General features: G+C 50.1%; 1 protein-coding gene across 3 annotated transcripts in view; it reads right to left on the bottom strand.

Moving 5' to 3' along the window:
- The window catches only part of GRIK4 (glutamate ionotropic receptor kainate type subunit 4), a 217996-nt gene that overhangs the window by 52712 nt on the left and 142789 nt on the right, over positions 1 to 22495 (bottom strand). For all 3 annotated transcript variants that reach the window (XM_080366403.1, XM_080366404.1, XM_080366402.1), the window contains exons 6-8: positions 18620 to 18798; positions 15344 to 15397; positions 3181 to 3342 (exon numbers count right to left, since the gene is read on the bottom strand). In XM_080366403.1, the coding sequence (XP_080222529.1) occupies positions 3181 to 3342; positions 15344 to 15397; positions 18620 to 18798 (395 nt within the window). The remainder of the gene's footprint in view (positions 1 to 3180; positions 3343 to 15343; positions 15398 to 18619; positions 18799 to 22495) is intronic.

The raw sequence follows: 22495 nt of genomic DNA, 5'->3' as shown, positions 1-22495 counted from the left end.
TACCCTCTCAGTTCTGTGGGCCCTGGAGCACAGCACCCGCAGGCACGGGAGCCCTGCAACACAGCAGCATGCCAGTACACAGACCCACGCACCTCCTTTTAAACACCTGCCTTGATTCCCCCTTCAGTATCTCTTGAACAGCCACCAGGAATCATGCCTAGGGAGGTTCACGGCCTTTGCTCTATTCCCTCCTCTCTCCTCTGGTATCAAAATCCTCAAAGGCACTCCGCATCTTCCCGTGGATGCTGGTGTGGGATTGTCCTGCTCCACCGCCACCCACAACCCTGCCAGCAGCATCTGCTCTGTTGTCCTGCACCACCTACCAAACGGCCATCTCCCTCTGCCACTATTCACTCGGTGACTCACATGAAATAAATCATATCCAACACAGTACAGCAATTTGGGATGCAGGCTGTGTGGAGGAAACCGCAATTGCGCAGCACTGGAGTGCAGCAGCTCTTCTGGGTTCTTTGGTCTCTTCGGCTTTCGTAGGTAGGCAAGTGTGTTCTCATGAGGTTAAATGGGGTTAACGTGGTTAGCACAAGCTCGCTGCTTCCAGCTGTCTCCCACAGCCCAGAAAGTTCAGACGAGGACTGGGTTATCGTAGCGCATCCACTCCACTTCCCTGCAGGCTCCCTTAAGTCACGGTGTGGTAAGTGAAGCTGCTGGACTTTGCACTGGAGCAGACGCAGAGCAGCCGTGTGGGCGCTCACACTGGGGCCACAGCCTTCAGCAGAGGAGTGGGGACAGAGCGGGAGGCAGCACCTTTTTTAATTTCCTTTAGGCAGATTCAGCAAGGGGGAATCTGTCACTGCTCCTGTGTATGTCGCCTCAACTTTCTTCATGTTGCCTATAAAATCTCTCACTACTTTTATGTTCTCATTTTAAACCACAGCTTTGTCACTCTGTCACAAAAAGCCAATTTTCCTGTTAACAAATTGATTCTTTTCCTTGCATGCATCATCTGATTTGTGCAGATCCCTGTTGTTTTTGTACCATCTCTGCAATGCAAGAGCTGCATGTGAAAGGCTTGTAAGCTCAGCGGTGGTCCTCCACTCCCAGATTCATGGGTCTCGGGGGACTTCCCTCTATCCCTAAAGCCTAATTCTTGACAATAAAAGTTGCTGATAAAAATTGCAACTTGATGGATGCCTCACCCGAGCCAGGCTCCAGAGAAGGGAGCAGATGGTGGGCTGGGCAGATGGCTCACCGCTCCATTCCCCTCGGCACTCTGGTCAGCTGCGCAAGGAGGGGCTGTATCTGAGAACTAAGGAGGTGTTGCAAGGTACAACTGTGACACGAAGCCCTGGGAACAACTCACCAACAAGAAAAGGTCAAGAAACAGATCTCCAGCCGTTGTGCACATCAGCTGGCAGGCCGATTCCGACAAGCACCTTCCAGACATCTAATGCCATCGGATGCCCCACAGCTCCTGGCTGGATGCAGCACATCTTCCTCCCAACACCAAAACTGCCCCTCTAGAAACTAACAGTGGGTTAAGCACGGTTACGTAGAAGATCCCACTTTTTTATTTATGGAAAGCTCCCACGTAAAGGCCATGTTTAAAGGTAAGCTGATCTCCAGGGAAACATGAACAGGTTTGGCTAGTCTGCATTTTGCCATGTGGGTTTTTTTTTTTCCTTTTCTTCCTAAAACATTATCATCTGTATCTTTGCCCCTAAACATAACACAGAGAATTAAAACCATTAAAATCCTGTGAAATAGACTTTACAATCTGGATTTTATTCAATGACATAAACACTTAATTACAAACATCTGTTTTAGCCTAAATTCTAATTACCTAATCTAGCCATCTGTAATTTGAATGATTTTCTCTGATTTCCTTTCTTTGCAATGTGATTAATGAGAATGGCATTAGAGCAAGCAGCTCCCTCCTCCTTCCTCAGATGCTTTCTCAGCTCTAGCAAGAAAGCCCTGGGATTTTGCAGCTCACAGGAAACCTCCCTCCTGTCACTTCCAGCTGTTGAGCCTCCTTTTTTCTCTTTAGTATGAGCTATCCCACAAGATAGCGGCTTCCCAGGACTAAAAGGGGAAGCTTCCCATTAGCAATCCTACAGAGATCTAGCAGGGCAGACAGCACGCTCACTGCAGCCGCCTCTGCGCAGCAGGGCTGGGAGGAGGGACAGCAGGATGGTCCCAGGCGCATAGTAACTATGGCCTGAGTTCCATGCCAAGCCAATAGGATGTGGACAAAAAGGGCAGAAAGCTCCTTATTTTGCCTGCGTAAGATCACTTTGTAGTGATAATAAGGAGGTTTTCATCAGTACACAGCTGCCTCAGCTTGTCAAGGGGACTCCGAGTTCATTAAAAATGATGCAAAGGGTTCCGCTGGTGGCATTTTCTCTCTCTCCCCTCTCCCAGCTCCAGCTGCAGCCCCGATTTTGCAGATCTGCTTTGCAAATCTTCCCAGTTATGAAGAGTCCCTAGGGAAGATTTCAGTGCTGATCTGCACACTCATCAGGGAGATGTTAAAGCGTGCAACGTAACGCAGTCCCTTAGCATCTGCCTAAGCCCAACCCTTTCTACGATACTTGCATCCAGACTCCCTCTTCCACAAACCATTTTCCTAGAGGTGAAATACACAGGGACAAATTTCACAAGGGAAGCACTGAATCAGAGCTGCATCAACCCCTGCACCCACATACAATTATAAATTAAAATTAGGCTTGAATTTAAAGCTGTACAGACATGCCCTCTAAAGCTCTGCACCCACATGGCTCCCCAAGGTCCGTCCGGGTGACCAAAGACTTCCACGATTGCTTTAGTGTTCTCCAGATCAGGAGGCTCCCCTGTAAGTCACAGCTTGACACCCCAAGTCCTCTTCTACCTACTTAACTAAGGCGCTCTGCCTGGGTCATCCTTGCCATTCTTGGAGTGCCACCTCCCCAGGGCCGACCGCCAGGAAAGCCGATCCAAGGTACAGCAGTACGACAGCAGCCCGGGGATGTGCCCGAGCAATTTTGCACGGGGGTTACTTGGATTAAGCAATTAGTCAATACCATGTACATCTGAGACCAGAGTTTCTACCTACGCACGGTCCTCTGCATTGCCAGTGTCTGCTCAGAACCAGCCTGTGGCTCTTTCCACAAGGTTTTCCTGATGGTCTACAGCACCTTCAACTCAGAGAGGCTGTGGGTGATGGGAATGAATTTTACTTACTGCTGGCCCAGTAAAAGGAGCGTGATCGCAGTTCTCCTGCCAGGACTGGTTGAGGCTCTGGACAAACTCTTGGAAGAAAGCATGAGACTGATTGAAAATGGAAAATCCCAGAATGTTGACTCGGTCATCCAGCAGGCTGTCCAGGCGCTGGAGGGAAAACTCCTAAAGCAGCCCAAAGCAGAAAACAGGATTAGGGAAGAAAACAGGCACTAAAAGCTTCAAAATCATTCAACACCCTTGAAGGGAAGATGCAACCACGCGGCTACGCAAACCTGCACGTGAAACTACCACCCCCAAGCTGGGTCTGAAAACCACCCATGGCCAGCAGGAGCGAGCCTGGGTGCTGACCATGACTTGACTCACTGTGCTGCCCATCTCAGGCTTTTAATGAAGATGTCAGCCAAGTCCACTACTTTATTGGCCGAGTTCCACAAACAGACCCAAACCCCTGCAAAGTGGGTTCTGGGAACTTTTAATTTCTGAGCCGTGGTTCCTGCCAACCGTGCCTGAGCGAGGTGTTATTCTTTGCAGTTTATAAACCAATTCTTCTGACAGGAGGTTCCCTGTAACACAGAGGTTACAGCAGAGGCAGTGAGGTGAATGATATTTTTCAGATGAACCCAGTAACCTGCTGTAACTGGCCAGAGAAGGTCAGCTCTGTTGTGGGAGGTCCAGAGCACAGAGCTCCTTAGCAGATTTATACCTCCCAAGCGATGCTCTCTCCAAGGCACTCCCAGAAAAACATCCCTGCTGCATTCACCACGAAAACACCGCTGTGCCCAGATACCGCTATGGCCGAGGGGCCCAGGCAGTGTGAGAACATGGGCAACGGCTGTCCATCCAGAGCCGGGGCAAAAGCAATACCAAGACTACCAGACTGCGGAGACCCACGTATGGTGTGAAACTAACATCCTTTCCTTACTATTCTTAATTGGCTCTGAGAGCACGCTGAACTGGACACCGCAGGCTGGGCAGCAAGCGTCATCTGCTGAGTGAAGCTGCTCTACCATCACCACGTCCTATTTGGTGGTACCAGGTTTAAACTGTTAAATTAAACCAGCTCCTCCCCACCCAGCAATCCTGCACTGCTCCCTTCTGCCATCAGGTACCAGGAGATGCTGCTCACAGGACATCCTAATGCCCTGTGGAGGGTGGGAAGTTGCTTTGACAGTGGGCTTCAGAGTGGGGCCCATCCTCTTGCATTTCTGAAGAGCGAAGTCATAAGATGTATAAAAATGACTGTATAAAAAAAAAAAAAAAAAAGCAAAAAGGGAGAGCTCTATTTTGCTACTAACGTCAATGGAAGCAGTTACACAACAAAGCCAGGTTCCTGCAGAAGAGTCCAGCCCTCCTTGTCCTATTAACAGGAAATAATGGTACCTTCCTCACTAATTTCTCTTTTGCTAATTGCTAAAATGGAGTGAGAAGGTGGGAGTAATAGTTTCAGAAACTGCTGGATACCCATTCTCTTCCATCACTAATACGAATGTCTTTTGGCTCTGCGGACTGTGAGATTTCAGCAAGTCAAGTCATTTTTTATCTTTCCTGCGTATGTGTGCACGTAGCAACAATGTCTGTAAATCTCTGAAACATGGAGTTACAAGACTATTCCAGCACGGCAAACTCCCATGAGAATGTGATCAGACACAGGATTAAGTGCATTTTGGACACAACCGCATTAACGTTAGGTAACATGAAATTGCCTGTGAACTATTGATTCATTTGAATGATACTGTCCTCCTGCCTTCCCGACAGATTATCCATTTACCCACGGCATCCTGTCAACCCATGCAACGAGGGCAGATGGCTAATGAGGACCTGGGCCCGAGGAGATCCTGGACGCAAGCAGAGCAGCACGAGATCCGTTGCACCCCTGCAAAATACCACCTCTCCCAAGCCAGAGGCAGGAGGCAAACTGTGCAGGGCGCAAGGCGAGCAGCTGCACGACTGCCCTCCTGGCTTCGGTATACGCAGCAGGAAAATGAGATGTTATGCACCATAACAGCCACACCAGTCCAAGGCTTCAGGCTCAGGCCAGACCGCCCCAATCTAAAGGCAGCTGAAATTACTGCCTGTATTTATTACGCCTTTTCTCCCCTGAAAACATTTCTAAGTTTCTGAGGTTGCTGAGGCCCTGACAGGTTTGTTACACTCTACACCTTAAATCAGCAGTTACCGGGCAAGGGAGCGAGTCTTGCTGGTCCGGCTTCACGTGGGGGAAACTGAGGCAGAGGTGTGGTTTGCCCCGCTCACGCAGCAGTCGCAAGGCTGAACCCACGGGTGCACTCGGGCTGGCTGGGTGACGGGGTCAGTCCCAGCCCCCACTCGGCTCCCTGCACCCACATCAGCCCAGTTTCCCTGGGGATCCCGTGCCCTGCTGAGGATGGAGGCAGCTGCCAGGGCTTGCTGCCTGAGAAAGCGACCGCAGGCAGACCTGGGCATGCTCCCCCCAGAGTCAACAATTTGCTCTGGTTCAAATGTTAACAGCAGCTTTTTCCCAGCTCCCATTAGCAGTGGCTGGCCATTGCAAGCTTTGGTCTTTTTCCTGCAGCCAACGCTCTCCCTATCTGTCTTTTTCTAGGCAAGCCTCCAGCTGTGGAAAACCACATTGCTGTTGCTGTCATACGCATAAAGCATCCACCTCTGCAACACAAGGGGATTGCGTGGCCTGTACGCAACCCTTTCTCTGCGCTGCTCCCTGTCCCTTCCCTCCTCTCTGGCTCCAGCCCTCTGCCTTTAATTTTTTTTCCATCAGACATGCACAAGAGCATTCTGAGGGCCCAGGTCAGAAACAAGCAAATGAGCCATGAGCTGCCTACGCAATGAGATGGAGATAAACCATCCTTGGGGGTTTCATTTGCAATGGGATAAGAGAGATTTGGTAAGGTCAGGCTTGCTACAGAGGGCAAAGGGGTGAGAGCATCCAGATAGTCCAGTAGCTGCCGGCTCAGCTTCTGTCCCTGTTTGTTTTCTTTCCTTTCCTATACAGTCATTCACCATGCTTGACATATCCAAACCCACGGTCTGCAAGCACAAACTCATCTGCCATTCAAGGCCTGCACCACGCAGCTGATTTCCAGAGCTTGACGCCCCATCCGTCAGCCCCGGTCCTACCTCCCGCCCTGCCGGCCCGATGGCAAGTGACAGCTGAGCCTCCGACGCTGCCGGGCAGGAGGCGAGCGCCGTCGGGGAAAGAGGTGGAAACCCCGCTTTTGGAGATGATCTCAATGGGCCCTCTCGCCACGTGTCTGCATGCAAGCGTTAACGCGTTTTCCTTTTCAAAGACAAGACTGAGGTAGAGAAATACTGTTCAGATTTGAGAAGACACACGAATGGCTTTGTAGCAGGTGCACCGAGATTTGCTGTCAGATCCACAGATTTCTCACTGGGACGTACTGAAGCTGACTTTTGCCTAAGCTAGGAAAATTTTCAAACAGTCTGAGCACAGCTGTGGTATACATACCTGACCTTGCCTTGCCTGCTAGATAAAGCTGGTGGGCCAGGTGCTTACACACGATAGTTTCACAGCTGCCTCTCCTCTCTGTTGTCACTCTTCCTTACCTGCAGTGCTGGCTGGTGTTCTTGCAGGCTGGAATATAGCTTTCCAATGCAATAAAAGCAAGGAGCCATTAGGAAAATAACGCACACCTGTCAGCAGATTCCATGTAAAGGAGGACTCCAAGCCCTGGTACGCTTCTCCTAGCCACCCCCGCCTGTGCAAATACAGCTTTGTAACCACATGCTTTCGGGCCAGATCAGGGTACCTGGTGAGCACAAGAGGGTGCTCACAAGAATCAAAGTGATGGGTGCAAACCACATCTCCCTCATTCCACTGCCAATTCTCCTATTCCACTGCCAATTATTTTTTCCCCCTCCCCACACTGGAACAATTGCAATAGTTGACCAGCACTTTGCCCTCCGTCTCAGTCCAGCTCCTTTATGCCAACCAGTGCAACCTGAGGCACAGAGAAGACCATCAAAAATCATGCCACGGTGAATTTCATATACACAAATCCTGGCTGCCTGAACTCTTCCCCCCGTCTTTTCAGTCTACTTTTTAAAGCATCCACCAAAAGTCAATATTCTGCTTCATGAGGTCTCAGAAAAAGTAGGCCTGGAGGGTCTGCAGTCAAAATTAATGAACTTTTACAGAAGAAAAATCCCCAGGCTTTGCTCAAATCACAGTAAATTCTGCAGCAGCACCCGGCAATTACAGTGTGGATTTTCTGACTTCTACTACAGGGCTGCAACCACTAAATATGTGCTGTTAAATAACAACACTTAGCAATTCTATGGCACTCTATATTTTCAAAGTGCTAGGCACACATTAGCTAATTGAATATAAAGGGGTTCCCTGGGAGACAGCACTGGAGGAGTTATTAGAGGATGAAGTCACTCTTGGGTTTCTGTGCTTCATGCGGCACTCGACCTGCACTCACACTTTACAGCAGCAGACGAAACCTATGGAGTGACCTGAACATTTAGATCATTGGGCAACCTGGCTAATAAAAGCCACACAGCCGGGCTCTGTAATTCATGATTTTTAAAGTCATGAGCTTGGATTTTCTGGCGTTGCTAGCTGTGAGTTACCGCCAGGAGATTTACAGCCTATAGTCTCCATTCCATTAGGACTGTAAGCCCGTAAGGTACAAGTGTGTTACTCAGCTCAAGTCTCTGGACTTGCACGTTTGGATCACGGGTCAGCCGACCCCGAGCGGGACTCAGTGCCCACAAGCCCTCCCCCATCTCAGCCCATGACGGCGAGTCTCTGATGGAAACCCCGCTCCTGCCCTGCCTGCTCCGCTCTGGCCCTGTAACACAGCAGCAACACACCGCTCCTCGCACCGCCAGCACTGTGCTGGGTCAACAGACAGAACCGCCGCTGCCTCCCCCTGCCGCGACTCCTGCCAGAAAATTATTACACCCAGAATAAGAGGAGGAAACTGAGGTGCAGAGCAAAAAACAGCAAGCAATTAAAAACCTAACAGCACTAAATTCAGCCTAAAAGAGATGTGAGTTAACAACACGCCTTACAATGCAAAGCATCAAAGCCAGCATTCATACTTAAGCATGTAATTAATGAAGTATCCTCCCAAATCTGCACCTAAACGATCCACTGCCAGACCAAAGTAGACCCCATAAACAACGGCCAGGTCCTCGCTCCCCACTGGCGCTGATGACACCCTCCCTCTCAAGCCTGGGAAGAGGCCGGAGGAGACTCCTGCGTGGAAAGGGCCAGTCGAGCAGGGGATTATTAGTGTCACAGCCACCTGCCTGATAAGCAAATGTTTTTTGCAGTGTGGTGCTGCGAAGTCTAGAGACTCCCCTGTGCTGCCGTGCTGTGCCCTCTGTTCAGCAAGTGGCTCCTGGTGATGCTCCCCCCACAGCGGCAAGGCGGCCAGCGTGCTATTCAGCACCCTGCATCAGCTATTGAGCTCCTTCCAGCTTTATTGATTCAGCTGGTGATATTGTTCTGCATCCCATTTGTGTGTGCAGAATCTCGCTCCCTGGCTTGATTCTTATCACATTTTTAATAAGCTAGATCACTCGGGAAGCAGGGAGACAATGACTACTACCCACACGCTGGCAACAAGTATAAAAGTGGGCTTGTTTCATTTATAGAGGCTCCAAGACCTTCCCACACTCCATCCCAAGCCCCTGGGAGGCAGAGGACCCGATCAATTCAACCTACACTGACAGTAAGACGTCCATCTCCCCCCCTCCTCTCTCTTGCTCACACACACACGTGGTTATCTTCCTTTCTTAATTACTGCAAGGACTTCATTGGATTTTTGGACCTGCTGATTAGCAGCCTCCAAAACACCCTCTGAGGCTGTCACTGCCCAGTGCTCGGCAGGAGAAACTCCTCATGCTGGAAGCTGAGCAGGCTGCACCGACCTCATTCCCCTCAGCCCCAGCCAAGGCTCTGGCCCTCTGACGGCACCGACGGCTGACTCGCACCAGACAGGCTCACCGTGGGTCCAGAACACACTGTACTGTTCCTTCTCTGTTTTGATGTGGGATGGGAAGCAGAATACTGGGCCAAGGCTTCCATTTCTCTATTAAGCCCTCACTCTGGCAAAACCTCCATTTCAAGAGTATTTGGTGCTTAGAAAAGCTGTCACCCTCCAGATACAGACTCCAATTCCCATCCTGAGATTGCCTGGCAGCCTTTATGCATGAGCCAACCTTCAGCCAGTGCAAAGTCAGCACAGCGTCACTCACTCCGCCGCTGACATCACTGGATGCCGATGTGCACCATTATTCACCTTTTTAGGGTTAATCAGAAGAGATAAGTATCTCAGCTCCTGGTTCTTTGGGCAAACAACACTCTGGGGAGTCTCTCCCCAGGTCATGGGTGGCAGGATTAGTTCACATAGTCCAAGGCAGCAGAAGGTGCTGTCCTGGTCCTAGCTGCACTGAACGGGACTGGTGCAATTGCTCTGCAGCTGTTCCCGGTTTTCACAGTTCAGGCGTGAACATGTCAAGTCCGGAGCAAGACTTGGTGACAGAGAGGGGAGCAGGAGGACTGCCCTTCCTCCTGGGACACCCAAACAAATAGCTAAAACATGGATTCCTCACAAAAAGCTTGAAAAGACTTTAGTCTCCTGTGCCACTGGGGTCCCCTACAGTGCTCTCATACAGACAGAGATCATTAAAAGCAGCAAGAGCACAAGAGGGAACGAAAACGTGCAAATGAAGAAAGGACACAAAACACAGATTAAACTCCATGACTTTCCCAGGGGACTGGCGGCACCTCCTGTCCCCCCCGTAACAGAGGCACGCCAGGGGCTGGCACCGGAGCATCACTACTGGCCTCGTGCATGTCTGCGTGGTCATGGTGTGACTGGGACGTTTGGCCCTGCTACGGGCAGTTCTTCACAGTCCGGCACTGGTGACCGATTTCCACCCAGAGGTCATCGGACCTCCTCTGTTAGATACAGCGGTGGGGGAAACACCTGCCTTTTGCCTCTCTGGATCCTGTTGCCCTCAGGGCTGAGCTGCCAAGCCTGTTAATCATTCCTAAGCTCCTCTAAAAAACACATTTATTTATTTACTCAAGTGGACAATATTGTATTAAGTGCTTTATGGTTTTCTTGAAAGGCTCGGTTTATTTATAAACTATTGACAGAGTCAATAAGTTTATAATGGGCCACATGTAAAAATCAATTTCTCTGGAAGAAAAAAGTCATCACAGCAACAAATTGTGGCCTTTTGAGTAGGCAAGTGGATGTGGGAGATCTACCCAAGGCACTGTTATTTGCTCGTTCACGTAGTTAAAGAGGAACTGTGATCTCAATGAACTTGGGGGCAGTTTAGGGGAACCATCCATATATAATCCAGTAGCTCTTGCAAAGTTGACATGTCGCAAAGGCATCAGTGTGCCGTATGCTAGTAGGGGTGGGCCGTTTACCTCCTCATGCAAGAAGAGCTATTAAAATTGGTAGGCTGTTCTTCAGATAAGAGCACTTTAGGAAAACACATTGCCTACACCCTTAGTGAAAGCAATTTACTCCAACTTCTCTGCAGGGAGCCTGGGGCTTGAAGAGTGACAAATCCTCAAAAAGCAAAGGGGTCAAGTGCTGATGCTGGGACCTGAAAAGCACAGCTCTTGGAAAACAAGGGGTAGAAAGTCTGAAAGACAAATAGGACAAGACAGCATGAGGGCAGAGGAAAAGAGAAAGGTTTGCTCTTGCATCAGAGGGCCTGGGCTGTGTGTCTGAGAGAATGATTTACTCAACTGGAAATCAAGCACAGGATGGACTCCGAACAACACATAAAGAAGACCCAGACAGGTAAGGTAGCACAGGCAGCAAAACGCAGGGAAGTACAGTTATTGCTTCATCTAAATCCTTCTTTTCTCATGCTTACTAGAATGAGGAGAAATTGCTTTGGCATCCTTGCAAAAACCTGATTTGTTTGCCCTGCTACCACATGCCACTGAAAATATGAACCATAAATCCAGGGAACGATTTGGGCTCTACAAAAAGGTTTGCATCAGCTACTGGGAATCAGGAGGGCTGGCTGGACTGCAAGGTAAGATTTGTCAAAGCATAACAAGACAGTCTGCCTTCTTCACCGGTGCAAGGGAGAGCAAGGGTGCTGGTAGCCAGCAGAGCTGCTGCAGCCCGGCCAAACACCATGGCCCATGCTGGAGCTCACGTTGCAGAACCAGACAGAGAAAGAGGTCGTTTCACCAAGAGAAGGTAATGTCATAAAGCAGCACTAAAAACCAAAGCTTCGCAGCCCTGGTCAAATACTAAGCAGCAGTCCACTTTCCCTCTGCTTTACTTTCCACCATTCCCTCCTTCCAAAGCATGTTGCCATAAAGACAAGCCCCCGCTGCAATGTGCGATGTTGTCTGGGTGATTTGGACACTGATTTTCCCTCCAGTTCCAACGGGGCATCCAGAGCGACAATTTGGCTTTGAAAACCTCATCCTATATGAAGACCAAGCTCTTTATAAATTGCTAAACAAAGAAGAAAAAACAGGAAACAAACAAGACACCCAACCCAAAACTGATTTATCTGGTCTCTGGAAATTGAATACGGGAGCTGTTTTATCAGCAACGACACCTGCACACAATGTTGTTGGGGAACGAAACTGCATCCAATGAACAGAGCATCTGACTCAAGGCACTACTAGAACTCCTTTACACCTTCCTTTTTACAGTAATAATTTCAATTGTTTCAATTATTTCCATCTAATCTCCTTGATAAATGTTTTGAAATTCAAACGCAGCTCAAGGTCCATATGTTACATTGAAAACAAACAACAAAAAAAAAAAAGGGGGGGGGGGAAGACAAAACTAACAACAAGCTACACAGAATTAACAAGCTAAAAGAACTAAAAGAATTAATTGCAGCACAGGATTTTGGAAGCATCCAACAGCTGTCCTGCTCTGCGCTGCTGTTTTCAAGGTTTTCCAGCACTAGGAGGAACATTTTTTTCAATGCACAACAGCCTGCTTGCAATGCTCTATTTATGCACTGGCTTTATTACTATTACCATGATGGAGCACACCATCACCCCCTCACATGGTCAGAAGCTGTGCAGATACACCGAAACCCTGTGCCCGGCCAGGGAGCGAGGAAGGGACGATGAGCAGCTCTGAGCTCACCTCAGCACCACGAAGCCAAGGCACAGGGAGCAGCTGGCCACTGGGCCAGCGTTTGCCGTTAATCACCAGGAAATTTCAGGCCTCCCAGAAGGGTAAGCGCCGAGAAGAAACGGGTCAGATTGAGATTTCCTGCAAGGGGACCGAGGACAGAAGGGTGCTCAGTTGCCACAGGTACCCTGTATGCAGGTGATGGACGTGGGGAGGAAAAACGCAAGAGATCTGCTCTGTTCTGTGAGTTTCATTAGGACTCCTGGAAAATTTGTTGAGCTTCTGTTGCTGACAAAAAGGGTCCCCTGAGCTGGCTGAAGGAGGCTGATAATGAATTCGCACACAGTAAATTAGCCTGTGGATATTTTTACAACAGGCTGCTCGCCTCGGCTCCGATGGAAATGCATTGGGGGCCGAGAACTTCCTCCTCATTTGCTCCCGCAATCTCCTGCCAAAGGCTGGCATCTGCTTTCACGCGCCGCTCTGCCTCCCTGTTGAACGGCAGGGAGAGCAACACGGGCGCTATCTGCAGTCATCAGGCTGGCTACGGAGGAGCCGTCACCCCCGGATTGCTCTCCCATGGACCGGTGCCAGGGGAGTTGCAGCAACTTGCCTCCATCTAACACTCCGCAGAGAGAAGAGCTGCGACACAGAACTAGCTGTCGGCTGGGATGTGCTTATTAAATAAAATTAATGCTAGAAGACAGAAACAGAATTCCCCTCTAGTGCCGCAGGGCAGGTGTTTAATTCAGCATTTTATCCCCTTTTCTCTTCTTTTTTTGCCTGAAATATTTTTCCATCTCCAAGCAGCTTAACACTATACAGACTGCCTATTCCCTTTCTGATGGGTTCTCCCTCCATTTAAAGCCATCTTTTTGCCTGCTTCCCTTGACAGCAGTTCACTGTGATTTTATCTTTTCTATTAGGCAGTGATTGCAAAACCTCAGAGGGTTCATTAGGAGCTTGATAATCCCTCCAGATTTATTAGTCTAAATTGCTCACTCCTATCTCTCATCCCCATTTAAATATTACTAATTTCCTTCAACATCTCTTCCATCTGCCCAGGTTTTGCCCTATGTCACCTTTCTTTAACGGTCCCTGACAAAAATCCAGTTAGTTTTGCTGAGGGCTGGTCTTTTGGACAAAGCGGTAAAATAACCTGGGTAAACAGATTAATGTCCTGTGAGAGCGAATGGCAACAAAACTTATTTCCTTCTCACCTGCCATGATTGCATTACACCACATGAATGGGTTTTAAAGACAATTTTCACCCCTGGACCTCAAGCAAGTGCTTAATCCACTCACGCTCAAAATTAGGGTGGTGACAAGCTTGATTTTTATAGTTATTTCTGTTGTCCGAGCACCATCCATGAACCCAGACTCCACTGGTGAGGTGCAAACAGAAATCCCTTGCTGTGTGCATAGTCCCAGTCTGAGGGGTGCACAGCGATGGCTGGGACTGGGGAGGGCAAGTGGAAGAAGAAACAGTTGCTGGGACCAGAGGGCAACAGGAAAACTACTTGCTGGGACTGGGAAATGTCGGCAGTGGTTTAGTGTCGTGAGCAGGATCTGATGGGGACGGCCACTGTCCCTCACCAGCTCTACCAGCAGCACCAGCACAGCTACACTCTGACTTGGGGCTGGCAGCGGGGCTGAGAAATCACAGAGCAGCAGCCACTGCTTTAAAACAAATGACCTTCACCTGCCAAGGGCATAGCTCCGTCGCTGGCTGATCCCCTCCAAGCACATCCCTTCCTTTTGCTTTCCTGCTGGGTGCCAACCGTTTGCATGGCAATGAACAGCCGCAGTGAAGCTCGTTCTTGCTGGACTGATGTTGAGCAAGGTTAGGACCTATGGATTGAGCGCTAAGCAGGAGTCAGAACGCTATTAGTTCAGGCAGGGAGCTTGTGACTTTTTCTTTTTTTTTTTTTTTTTGCATTCCTCTTTTTTTTCTGACATCTCCTTTCCCTATCCCTTTTCCATTCTCTGTCCCAATGGCTCTTGGCTTTCAACCCCTCCACTTCACTCTCTCCCCCTCCTCCTCTCCACTCCAGCTCTCCTGCCTACACATTTGGCTCCATCCGTTCCCGTCTGTCTCCCACCCAAACACAAAGCGTGATTCAGCTCTCGGCTTTCCTGGCACACACACACCCTGGCATAAATATTAATAGAAATTAGAGAATATGAGTATCATTTGGGGTTGGAAGGCACCTCCACTTAATCATCCAGCCCATCCTGCCGCACTCAGGTTTCCATCATCCCTGCGCCAGCATTAATAGGTAGGTAGGCAGGTATCTGGTCTCCCCCGGCGGCAGCATTTCCCCCACGCCACTTGGCAGCCTGTTCAAGAGCCTTGTAAGCTGCTGCAGCAAGAGAAGTTTCTCTGATATTTATTTTGGGTTTTCCCTGCTGCTGCCTAAGCCCATTACTCCTTGTTTAGCACAGTACTCGGGGATTTAACCACACGATCCCCCCATTAATGTTATTAGTAGCTATAAAGCCAAATCACCAGGGGCCATGCTGAAGATATACCCCGCTCTGCCTCTCAACATTTATGGTATCATCCTTCCTTTGTCTTACACAGCCACTCTCAGAGGCGCAGCAGAAAGGAACGGAGTCGTGGTGCCTTCTGCACGCACGCCCCGGCACAGCCGGCCCTTGTCCCGGCACAGGGAACGGGTCTGGGGGCTGACTCCTGCGGGACCCTCCCGAGCCCTCGCCCAGGAACCACTCCTCTGCTGGTGCTTCCCAAGGACACACACAACTCATCACACCAGCTCCGGCCACAAATTCTGCCTTTGGCAGCTACACGGGATCCATCGGCACTGCTGGGCACTGTCGGCTTTCGCGTCCCAAAGGCCAGGGCGAGACTCCCCACGGCTGATGCTCATGTTGCAGGGGGACACCCGTCCGTGCCTCCCTCCCCCTCTGCCACAAACTCCCTGATCCACAAGCACATGGGTCTCCCCAGCACTCCCATGGGCCGGGGAGATCAGCTCCTATTAACATGAGTCTACATGCACACGGGAGAAAAGCCAAGAAAAATGTCTTACCAGATTAGTGAAGATATACGTGTAATAGGCAGATGCCATTCCCAGTTCAGCTGCCTGTGAAGGAGAGGAAAGGAGATTAGACCAGAGCCTGACAATCTTCAGTCTCCACTCCGGCAAGGCAGAGACTGGGCCACATTTGCTTTTTCATCCTTATCGCTCCGTGCAAGTGCTGCTGTCTTCCTGCAGGCAGGGGAGGGTGGGACACAGCAACACAATTTGACCTGTGAAATTAAAGTCTGGGGAACCAATTTTTCAGCAGGACTGAGCCTACCTCTGGGGTCTCCTCTCCGCAACAGCACTGACAAAGCACTTGCACAGGGGCTGCCTGGCAGAGAGAAACCACCCAAGACCACACGAGCCGCAGCTCCGGACCGTGGTGGCCATCCCTGCTCCCGTACAGGGATTTCTGCACCCAGCCCCATCCCGCGGGTGTATCCAGCCAAAGACAACCTGGAAGAAGGACACCCACTGAAAGCCAAAGCTTTTGCACCCCCAGCAGCAACGGTCCATACAGACCCTGGCAAGGTGAGGTGGGCTCCCGCAGCCCCCAGACCTCCAGAGCCCCTTGGGATGAGCAGTTCCTCGGGCGCGCTGTATGCCCGGAGGGACGCGGGGCTGGCTGAGGTGGGCTGCTCGGGAAGCGGGTGCTGCTTTTCTCCTGTTCAGCTACCACCACCTTTTTGAACACAGTGAGGGAAAGCAGGAGCCGAGAGCGCTCAGGGCTTGTCTCCTTGCACCACAAACACCTTGGTGCAGAGAGCAAGGCAGAATGAGCCCTTCTAGAGTTACAGAAAAAGGACAGTCTTCCCAGTGGTGGTTTTCCCACATGTATCAGTCAGATTTGGGCTCCAGTCCCGCAAATTAATTAGCACAAATGAAATTTAGTCACTCAGCCTGTTCTCCAGAATTTAGACAGGGTTGCAATGGCCACAGAAATAGAAAAAAAAGAGGCTAAAAGTGTATGAGATGCAGAGAGATGGACGCAATTTTTTCCACAGGATTATCTGTTCTAGAGACCACAGACCAGATAATTGAAGTCCTTTTTCCAAAATTCAAAATTCTCAGTAAACACGGAGTTGGTTACAGGAACAGATGCTCAGGAAAGTGGGGGATTAATCTGCAGATCCTCCTGACAGCCAATGTTTCACTGCCAAGCACAGCTGGTCTCAAATTGTGCTTCTGGACCTTGGCAAAGAGGTTTTCCCATCACCCCAGACCACACAGAGGAATTGGAGGCAGGGAGGGAAGGACCAAAGGTAGCACCCCCTTACTTGGTTTTAGTCGCTTTCCATCTCCCCCAGAAGCTGGAGATGGTGACAACAGAAAGTGGGTGAAGATACAGAGAAGAGGCGGCTCAGGTTGCACCTCTCCCTGTTCCTGCCTGTTCCTTACCTATTTCTGTGCAAAACCGAGGCCACCACTGTTGCACTGGGAGTGGACACGGGGGGCAGTGGGGAAAGCTTTGGATGCCCACAGAAGACTGATGGTGGCTTAGGTTTGGCTCTGTCTGGCACTTCAGTTGCACATGGTTACACTGTCCCTTGCACAGGTGGTAAAACGGACACAGCAAAGTCATTTGACCAAAAGAGCACTGCGACTCCGGAGGCGGCCGCCGACCTGCCTTTCAGCCAGCTCTCCAGAGAGCTACCTCATTTTTAAGCCCCTACACAATAAAACCTGGCACCCATTTCCCTCCCTTTTCCCTTCCTGGAGACAGTGATAATGTCAGCTCTCCCTCTGACCCCCTTTGAAGTCAGTGCATTTGATTTCAACGGTAGAATATCAAAGCGAGCAACAAAGCGCTTCCCGTGAGCATCGCTCCCATCCATTTAACGTGCCCGCTGGCAGGTGGGCAGCCGGGACAGGCTGGTAATCGAGGAAGCAACCATGTGTCTCCAGACCATATGCAGAGGGGTAAGAGATGAGAAATTGCAATTTCTCTCATTGTCTGAGGCCAGGACTGGTCCCCTGAGACAGGTCTGACACAAGGCACTTTCAAATGCGTTTTTCTTGCTTTTGGTGACGTATGGGCAGGGGCCAAGGATGTACCAGTTTGCTCACCACAACCTCACTCCCTACTCTGCTTGCACCTCTATAAAGAAAATACTTCCCAGGATCCCAAGGTGCAAGAAGTTGCCAGATCAGAAGCTCGTTATTTACTGCCTTCCATTCCTACAACCCGCTAGCCAGGTAGACTACATTAGGTTTTACTGAACTGCTGAAAAATCGTGGCGATCTCCGACATCTTTATCAGTCGTGGCAGAAGGATGCTCAAGCCAGGAAGGGACACTGCAGGTACCTGAAAAGCGCTGCTGTGTGCCTGTGGGAAGTCACTATAGCAACAGAGGAGGGGGACAGCCCTCAGCAGCCAGGCAGCATGAAACAGGGACCAGGAGAAAAAAAAAAAAAAGAAGTAAAAACCCCATAAGCCACCCCCCCTGGCATAGAGGGGACCCCAACCCCCCCCACATCTGCCTATTTATAAATGCAAAATTGCAAGCAGTGGAATAAAAATCTTTGGATAGGGTGGGGAATAATAAAACCAGCTCTAATAGTTTCTGCTGGCTGTCATCTGGGCTAAATCTGCTACAGTCAAGGCCTCTGAATGACTGACTCCCTGCCACCGCGGCCAGGACACCATGTGTAATGCCTGCACCAACAGCCAAGGGGGGACCCCACTGCGTGGATCCTGCCTCCATTCCAGAAAGTACTTCTTGTTCCTTCCAGGATGTGGGAAACTCTACACAACTTTAGACTCCATCTGGAGCCACTGCTCAATTTTGAAGTAGACTATCAAAACAAATGCTAAAAACTGCAGCAGGAGACCATTTAAAAATAAACATGATTAAAATAAAATCTTGGTTAATAAGACAATAAAAAAGGAAGCAAAAAGTTAGAAATGTACTTGGAGAAAAAAAGAAAAAGCTATTGCACTGATTGACTAATTTCAGATTGCTAAGGAGCCCGCCACGGCTGTTTGACGGCAACAGGAGCCAAAAGCACATACCACTTCTAGAAAGCAAACACATCAGTTCAGAGCAATTAAACCATTGCTTCTACAGATACAGTCCTGGAAAGAGAGAGCAAATTATTTTCCTCAGAAACTCCATCAGTGGCAATTCCCTTCTCAGCAGAGACCATTTCCAGTGTTGCTGCAGGAATTTTTACACTCCATTATCATACAGCACCTGCGTGTGCACGCTCATGTACCACACGCAGTATCTTGTTCAGTGGAAGCAGCAGCATTTACAACTGTGACAGTTAATAGACGCTTACCTTCTGCAAAATGGTGTGAGACATGGAAGCGTTGGCATGTACAATGATGGTAGCAGTTTTGTCATCTCGGATCTCTTTTAGGAGAGGGGTAGGATCCCGGCTGTCATCTAGCATCCGAACTGAGAGAGTGTCCTTGGAAATTAGGAACTGCCGAAGCAACTTCTCTAGGTTTAAAAGGCCTTCAAATAAAAGGGAGAAAAAAACAGATACCATTAAATTTTATGCTTGATTCAAAAGGCACTTCACCCAGGGCCCACAGTCATCTCCAGTAGGAAGCAGTCCTGTAGTTCCGTGCCTATGTGCTGCAAAAGAGAGGATCTGGGGGTGCAGCGCAGACTCGCTGCGTGGGCCAGCAGGGAATGGGAAATGACGGAGCTACGCCAGCTCTTCTCCAGGCAAAAAGTGGCCCCAAAGGCCTCCTGGGAAGAGATAAGATTGCTGATACAAATCTGCTCAGGACCCCAGAGTCCAGACAAGTTCTGCATCACCTTCCTGCACGTGAGATTGTTCTGGTTATCACTGGTTGCTAGAGGACGATTCCTCCTCCTAAGCCTTTGCATTATTATCTCCCAAACTAAGTGCCCTGCAAGGCACAACTGATACACTTTGGAGATCCTGGAGCACTTTAATGGGGAGCTGCTGTCTTCCAAGGGCATGTGTCCCTGGGGATGGAAAGCTCTGCTGAGAGTCAGACAAAGCAGAGGTCATTGAAAAAAATACAACAATAGGTCTATGCAAAAAAAAAAATCGTGAAAAAAACTGTGAGTACAGTCTTCGCACAGTGTGGAATTGCTTGTGGACTGGGGATTCCTAGAGCAGCACAGAAGCCAATAAAACCAGCCCACCAACCAAGGTGCTTTGTGGAGAAGTTAGAGATGTTTGCAGTCCAGTGGCTCCATCACTGGGCAAGGTCTCTGGAGACCCACCTCCACGTCAAAGCCCTCCTCCCTCTCTCCGCCTTGCCATCTGCGTCTCTGCCCCTGCCCGGCTCTCCGAGTGCCCTGGCACAGCACAGCCCTCCGCCTCTTCGGGCAGCGTCTGGATGTGATCAGCCACGGAAAAGAGCCAGGGCTCTGGTACCTGAGCACTCCCCACGCAGCCCACAGGACCGGGCTCTCCCTTCAGACGGGAGCTGAAGAAAATAAGTAATAATTAGTGAGCACCCACACGGATGAGCCCTGACTTCCCTGGATTTGTGCCCTATTGCCTTCGGCATTTCTGATTGAAGCTTCTTCCTGCAGCTAGGTCACCGCAAGGACTCCTTCCAACACAGCTTCCTTGATGTCTAACAAGACGTCAAAGCTCCGCCGCAGCTTTTCTTAGGCAAGAAAGCGTCTCTTCTATCCAGCTGCTGAGTTTCATCAGGGAATAGCCTTCTCTCAAACCTGATTGACCAGAGAGACCACCAGATGTAACCATCACCCAGACACACACAGCTAGCATGGTCACACATCCCATCTCTGAAGAAAAACAATCCCAAAAGAAGGAGGAAAGCTGAACTGGGGGAAACTGAAAACAACGTAATGATCAGCAGAACCACGTCACAGCTGGTGGAGGGGAAAAACTCATCCTCAGGTCAGGGCTCTACTCTTAACCTAACCGTACGTTTGACTGCACAAACCCGCTCATTCACCAGAAGGTCGGGGTCCACAGAAGCAACACAATGCAATGCGATTAGCGTCAGAGCGCGCTGCTTTCAAGGTCTCCCAGCACTTCACAAAGGTAACAAAGCAGTGCATTAAAAGGGATACATCCAAGATGAGGAGCCTCTCATTCACAGTGAGTGTTTCAGGACGCCAAGTTTGCGCCGAGCTCTTTACAATGCATTTGCCTCTTACCTTTTCTCTGAGTATACACAGGAACCCAGCAAGGGACTACACAAACAGTTGCAGCCAGGACTTCTCTGGATTACACCAACCTCTTTTTTTTTTCTCACTAGCCAGTGAAATCACTCTGTGTCCAGGACACACGGACTAGACCGCACCTGAATATTTTTTCGGGGTTTTTTTGCATGCTAGCTGAAGTGAACAGTACATTTTCCCTAAACTCTCCATTTGATCCTTGTGGGATTTATTTTCACCTTATTCCACATCTGCAAGGAACAGCCCTGAGAATATAAAATTTGCTTGTAGCTCATCCCAGCAAAATCTGCTGCTGCAAAACTGAGGAAGGGCACTTTATTACCTTTATAAAAGTCTTGCATTAAAAAAAACCCAGACATGGGAACTTACCCTTTTTCTCCATGATGAACTGAACCGATATTAAATTTCATGGCATTTAACACCGTACTCGGTAAGAAGTGGATGTTTAGGAAGAGGGGAGGCAGCACTAGGTGCAGCCGCTGGGCACCACCCGCCAAGACTATCACTGAACCTAAAATACTTCTGCCCTTGGAGAATGTTCCCAGGCAAGCATCATGGCAAAGCAGGGGGTAGCAGCAGCAAGTGCTTGCACCGCAGTCCATACGGAGCGCACCAGAGACTGCAGCCCTGCAGCGCTTGGCTTGGGACAGACCTCAAGGAAAAAGGGAAACTGCACTGCTCTGCACACCACCGTCCTGGTGGGAGAAGCCCAGGTTTACACCATGACGTGACTTTCAAGAGGGCAGAAATTCACAGAAAAGCATAGGTGGCTGGAGGGAAATCTTCATCCCTCCCCTTTGGAAATATACCTTTTTGATTTAATTTCCTGCAGAAATAAAATCAGATCCTGCTCCTTAATGCCAAAGGTTGTATATCTCAGCTGTAAGTTAATCTTGCAAACTGGAGAGCATCCCTCTGCCAACCGCTACGAGTTTGTGATTCACATCGGACCCGCAGCTTCCTCTGCACTGTCCTCTTTGCTGGCTCCATCTGCACCGCTGTGGCCACCTTCTCCCCCTGCCCAGGGCCACCCTGGCCTCTGCGCTGAGGAAGGCAGAGCCCAGCCGCGACGTTTCCCAAAGCACATCAGGCACAGAGAGGAGGAAGTGGGAGCAGGGAAAAAAAAACCAGCGACTGAGCTCCTCCTCTGGCTTACGGAAATTATAATTTCCAGCACGTTAGATCCCACCTGTAGCCTCATCAGGCCTCCTGCTTGCAGCTGCTCTTGCCGGGTGGGGGGAAGTCTCTATTATCTGAAGAGATTCCCTTTTGTTTGGTGATGAAGGGGTGTGAGATGCTGCTGCTGACAGACAGGCACTTCAGAAGGGTGCTCCACAGGCCCAACACCAGCAAGGGCTTGTGGATCCCTCCCAGCAGCTTTGAATCGCTGCAGCGAGGACCACCGTCACCACCGTATGCAGAGGTGGCATCAGGCACGTGCTGCCTGAACAGCGCCATGGGGACCACAGACACACACTGGGGCATGTCATTGGGTCGAGCTGGCTGGTGGGAAGTGCTGAACTTGCTTATTTCACTTCTCCTTTTCCTATGCAAAAATTTGGAGCTGGCAGGAGTAGCCCACCCCCAAGCTCTCTGCAAGTATGGCCTCCCCCCCAGAGCACCCGCTCCACCCTGCAGCTGGCTGCCAGGGAACGGCCCTGGGGAGCAGGAAAGGCCGGACCTGAAGGCTTTTGTGGAGTCCCACCTTCCACATGTTTATTGCTCTGGCCAGTGAGGCTACTGGAGAGGAGACGGCCTCCTTCTCTCCGAGCTCTGCGGCCCAGGGCCTGGGGGACCAGCAGCTCTGTTTACAGTTGCACTGGGTTTGCACTGGTGCAATGCCTGATCCTGACGGCTGGGAAGAGAAACGGCGATTTCCACCCTCCGGCCTCGCTCTTACACCCAACAGCATTGCTTCAACCACCTCCCTGGGACCTGAGGCCGTGCACAAGCTTTTTGACCTCAGTGCCCTGGCCTCCCTTTCTAAACGCTGTGTGTTATCTCCTCCCCTCTG

Source organism: Falco punctatus (assembly GCF_963210335.1).
Source record: "Falco punctatus genome assembly, chromosome: 16".
In the NCBI taxonomy this organism is placed as follows: domain Eukaryota; kingdom Metazoa; phylum Chordata; class Aves; order Falconiformes; family Falconidae; genus Falco; species Falco punctatus.
This window is presented reverse-complemented; position numbering and strand designations above follow the sequence as displayed.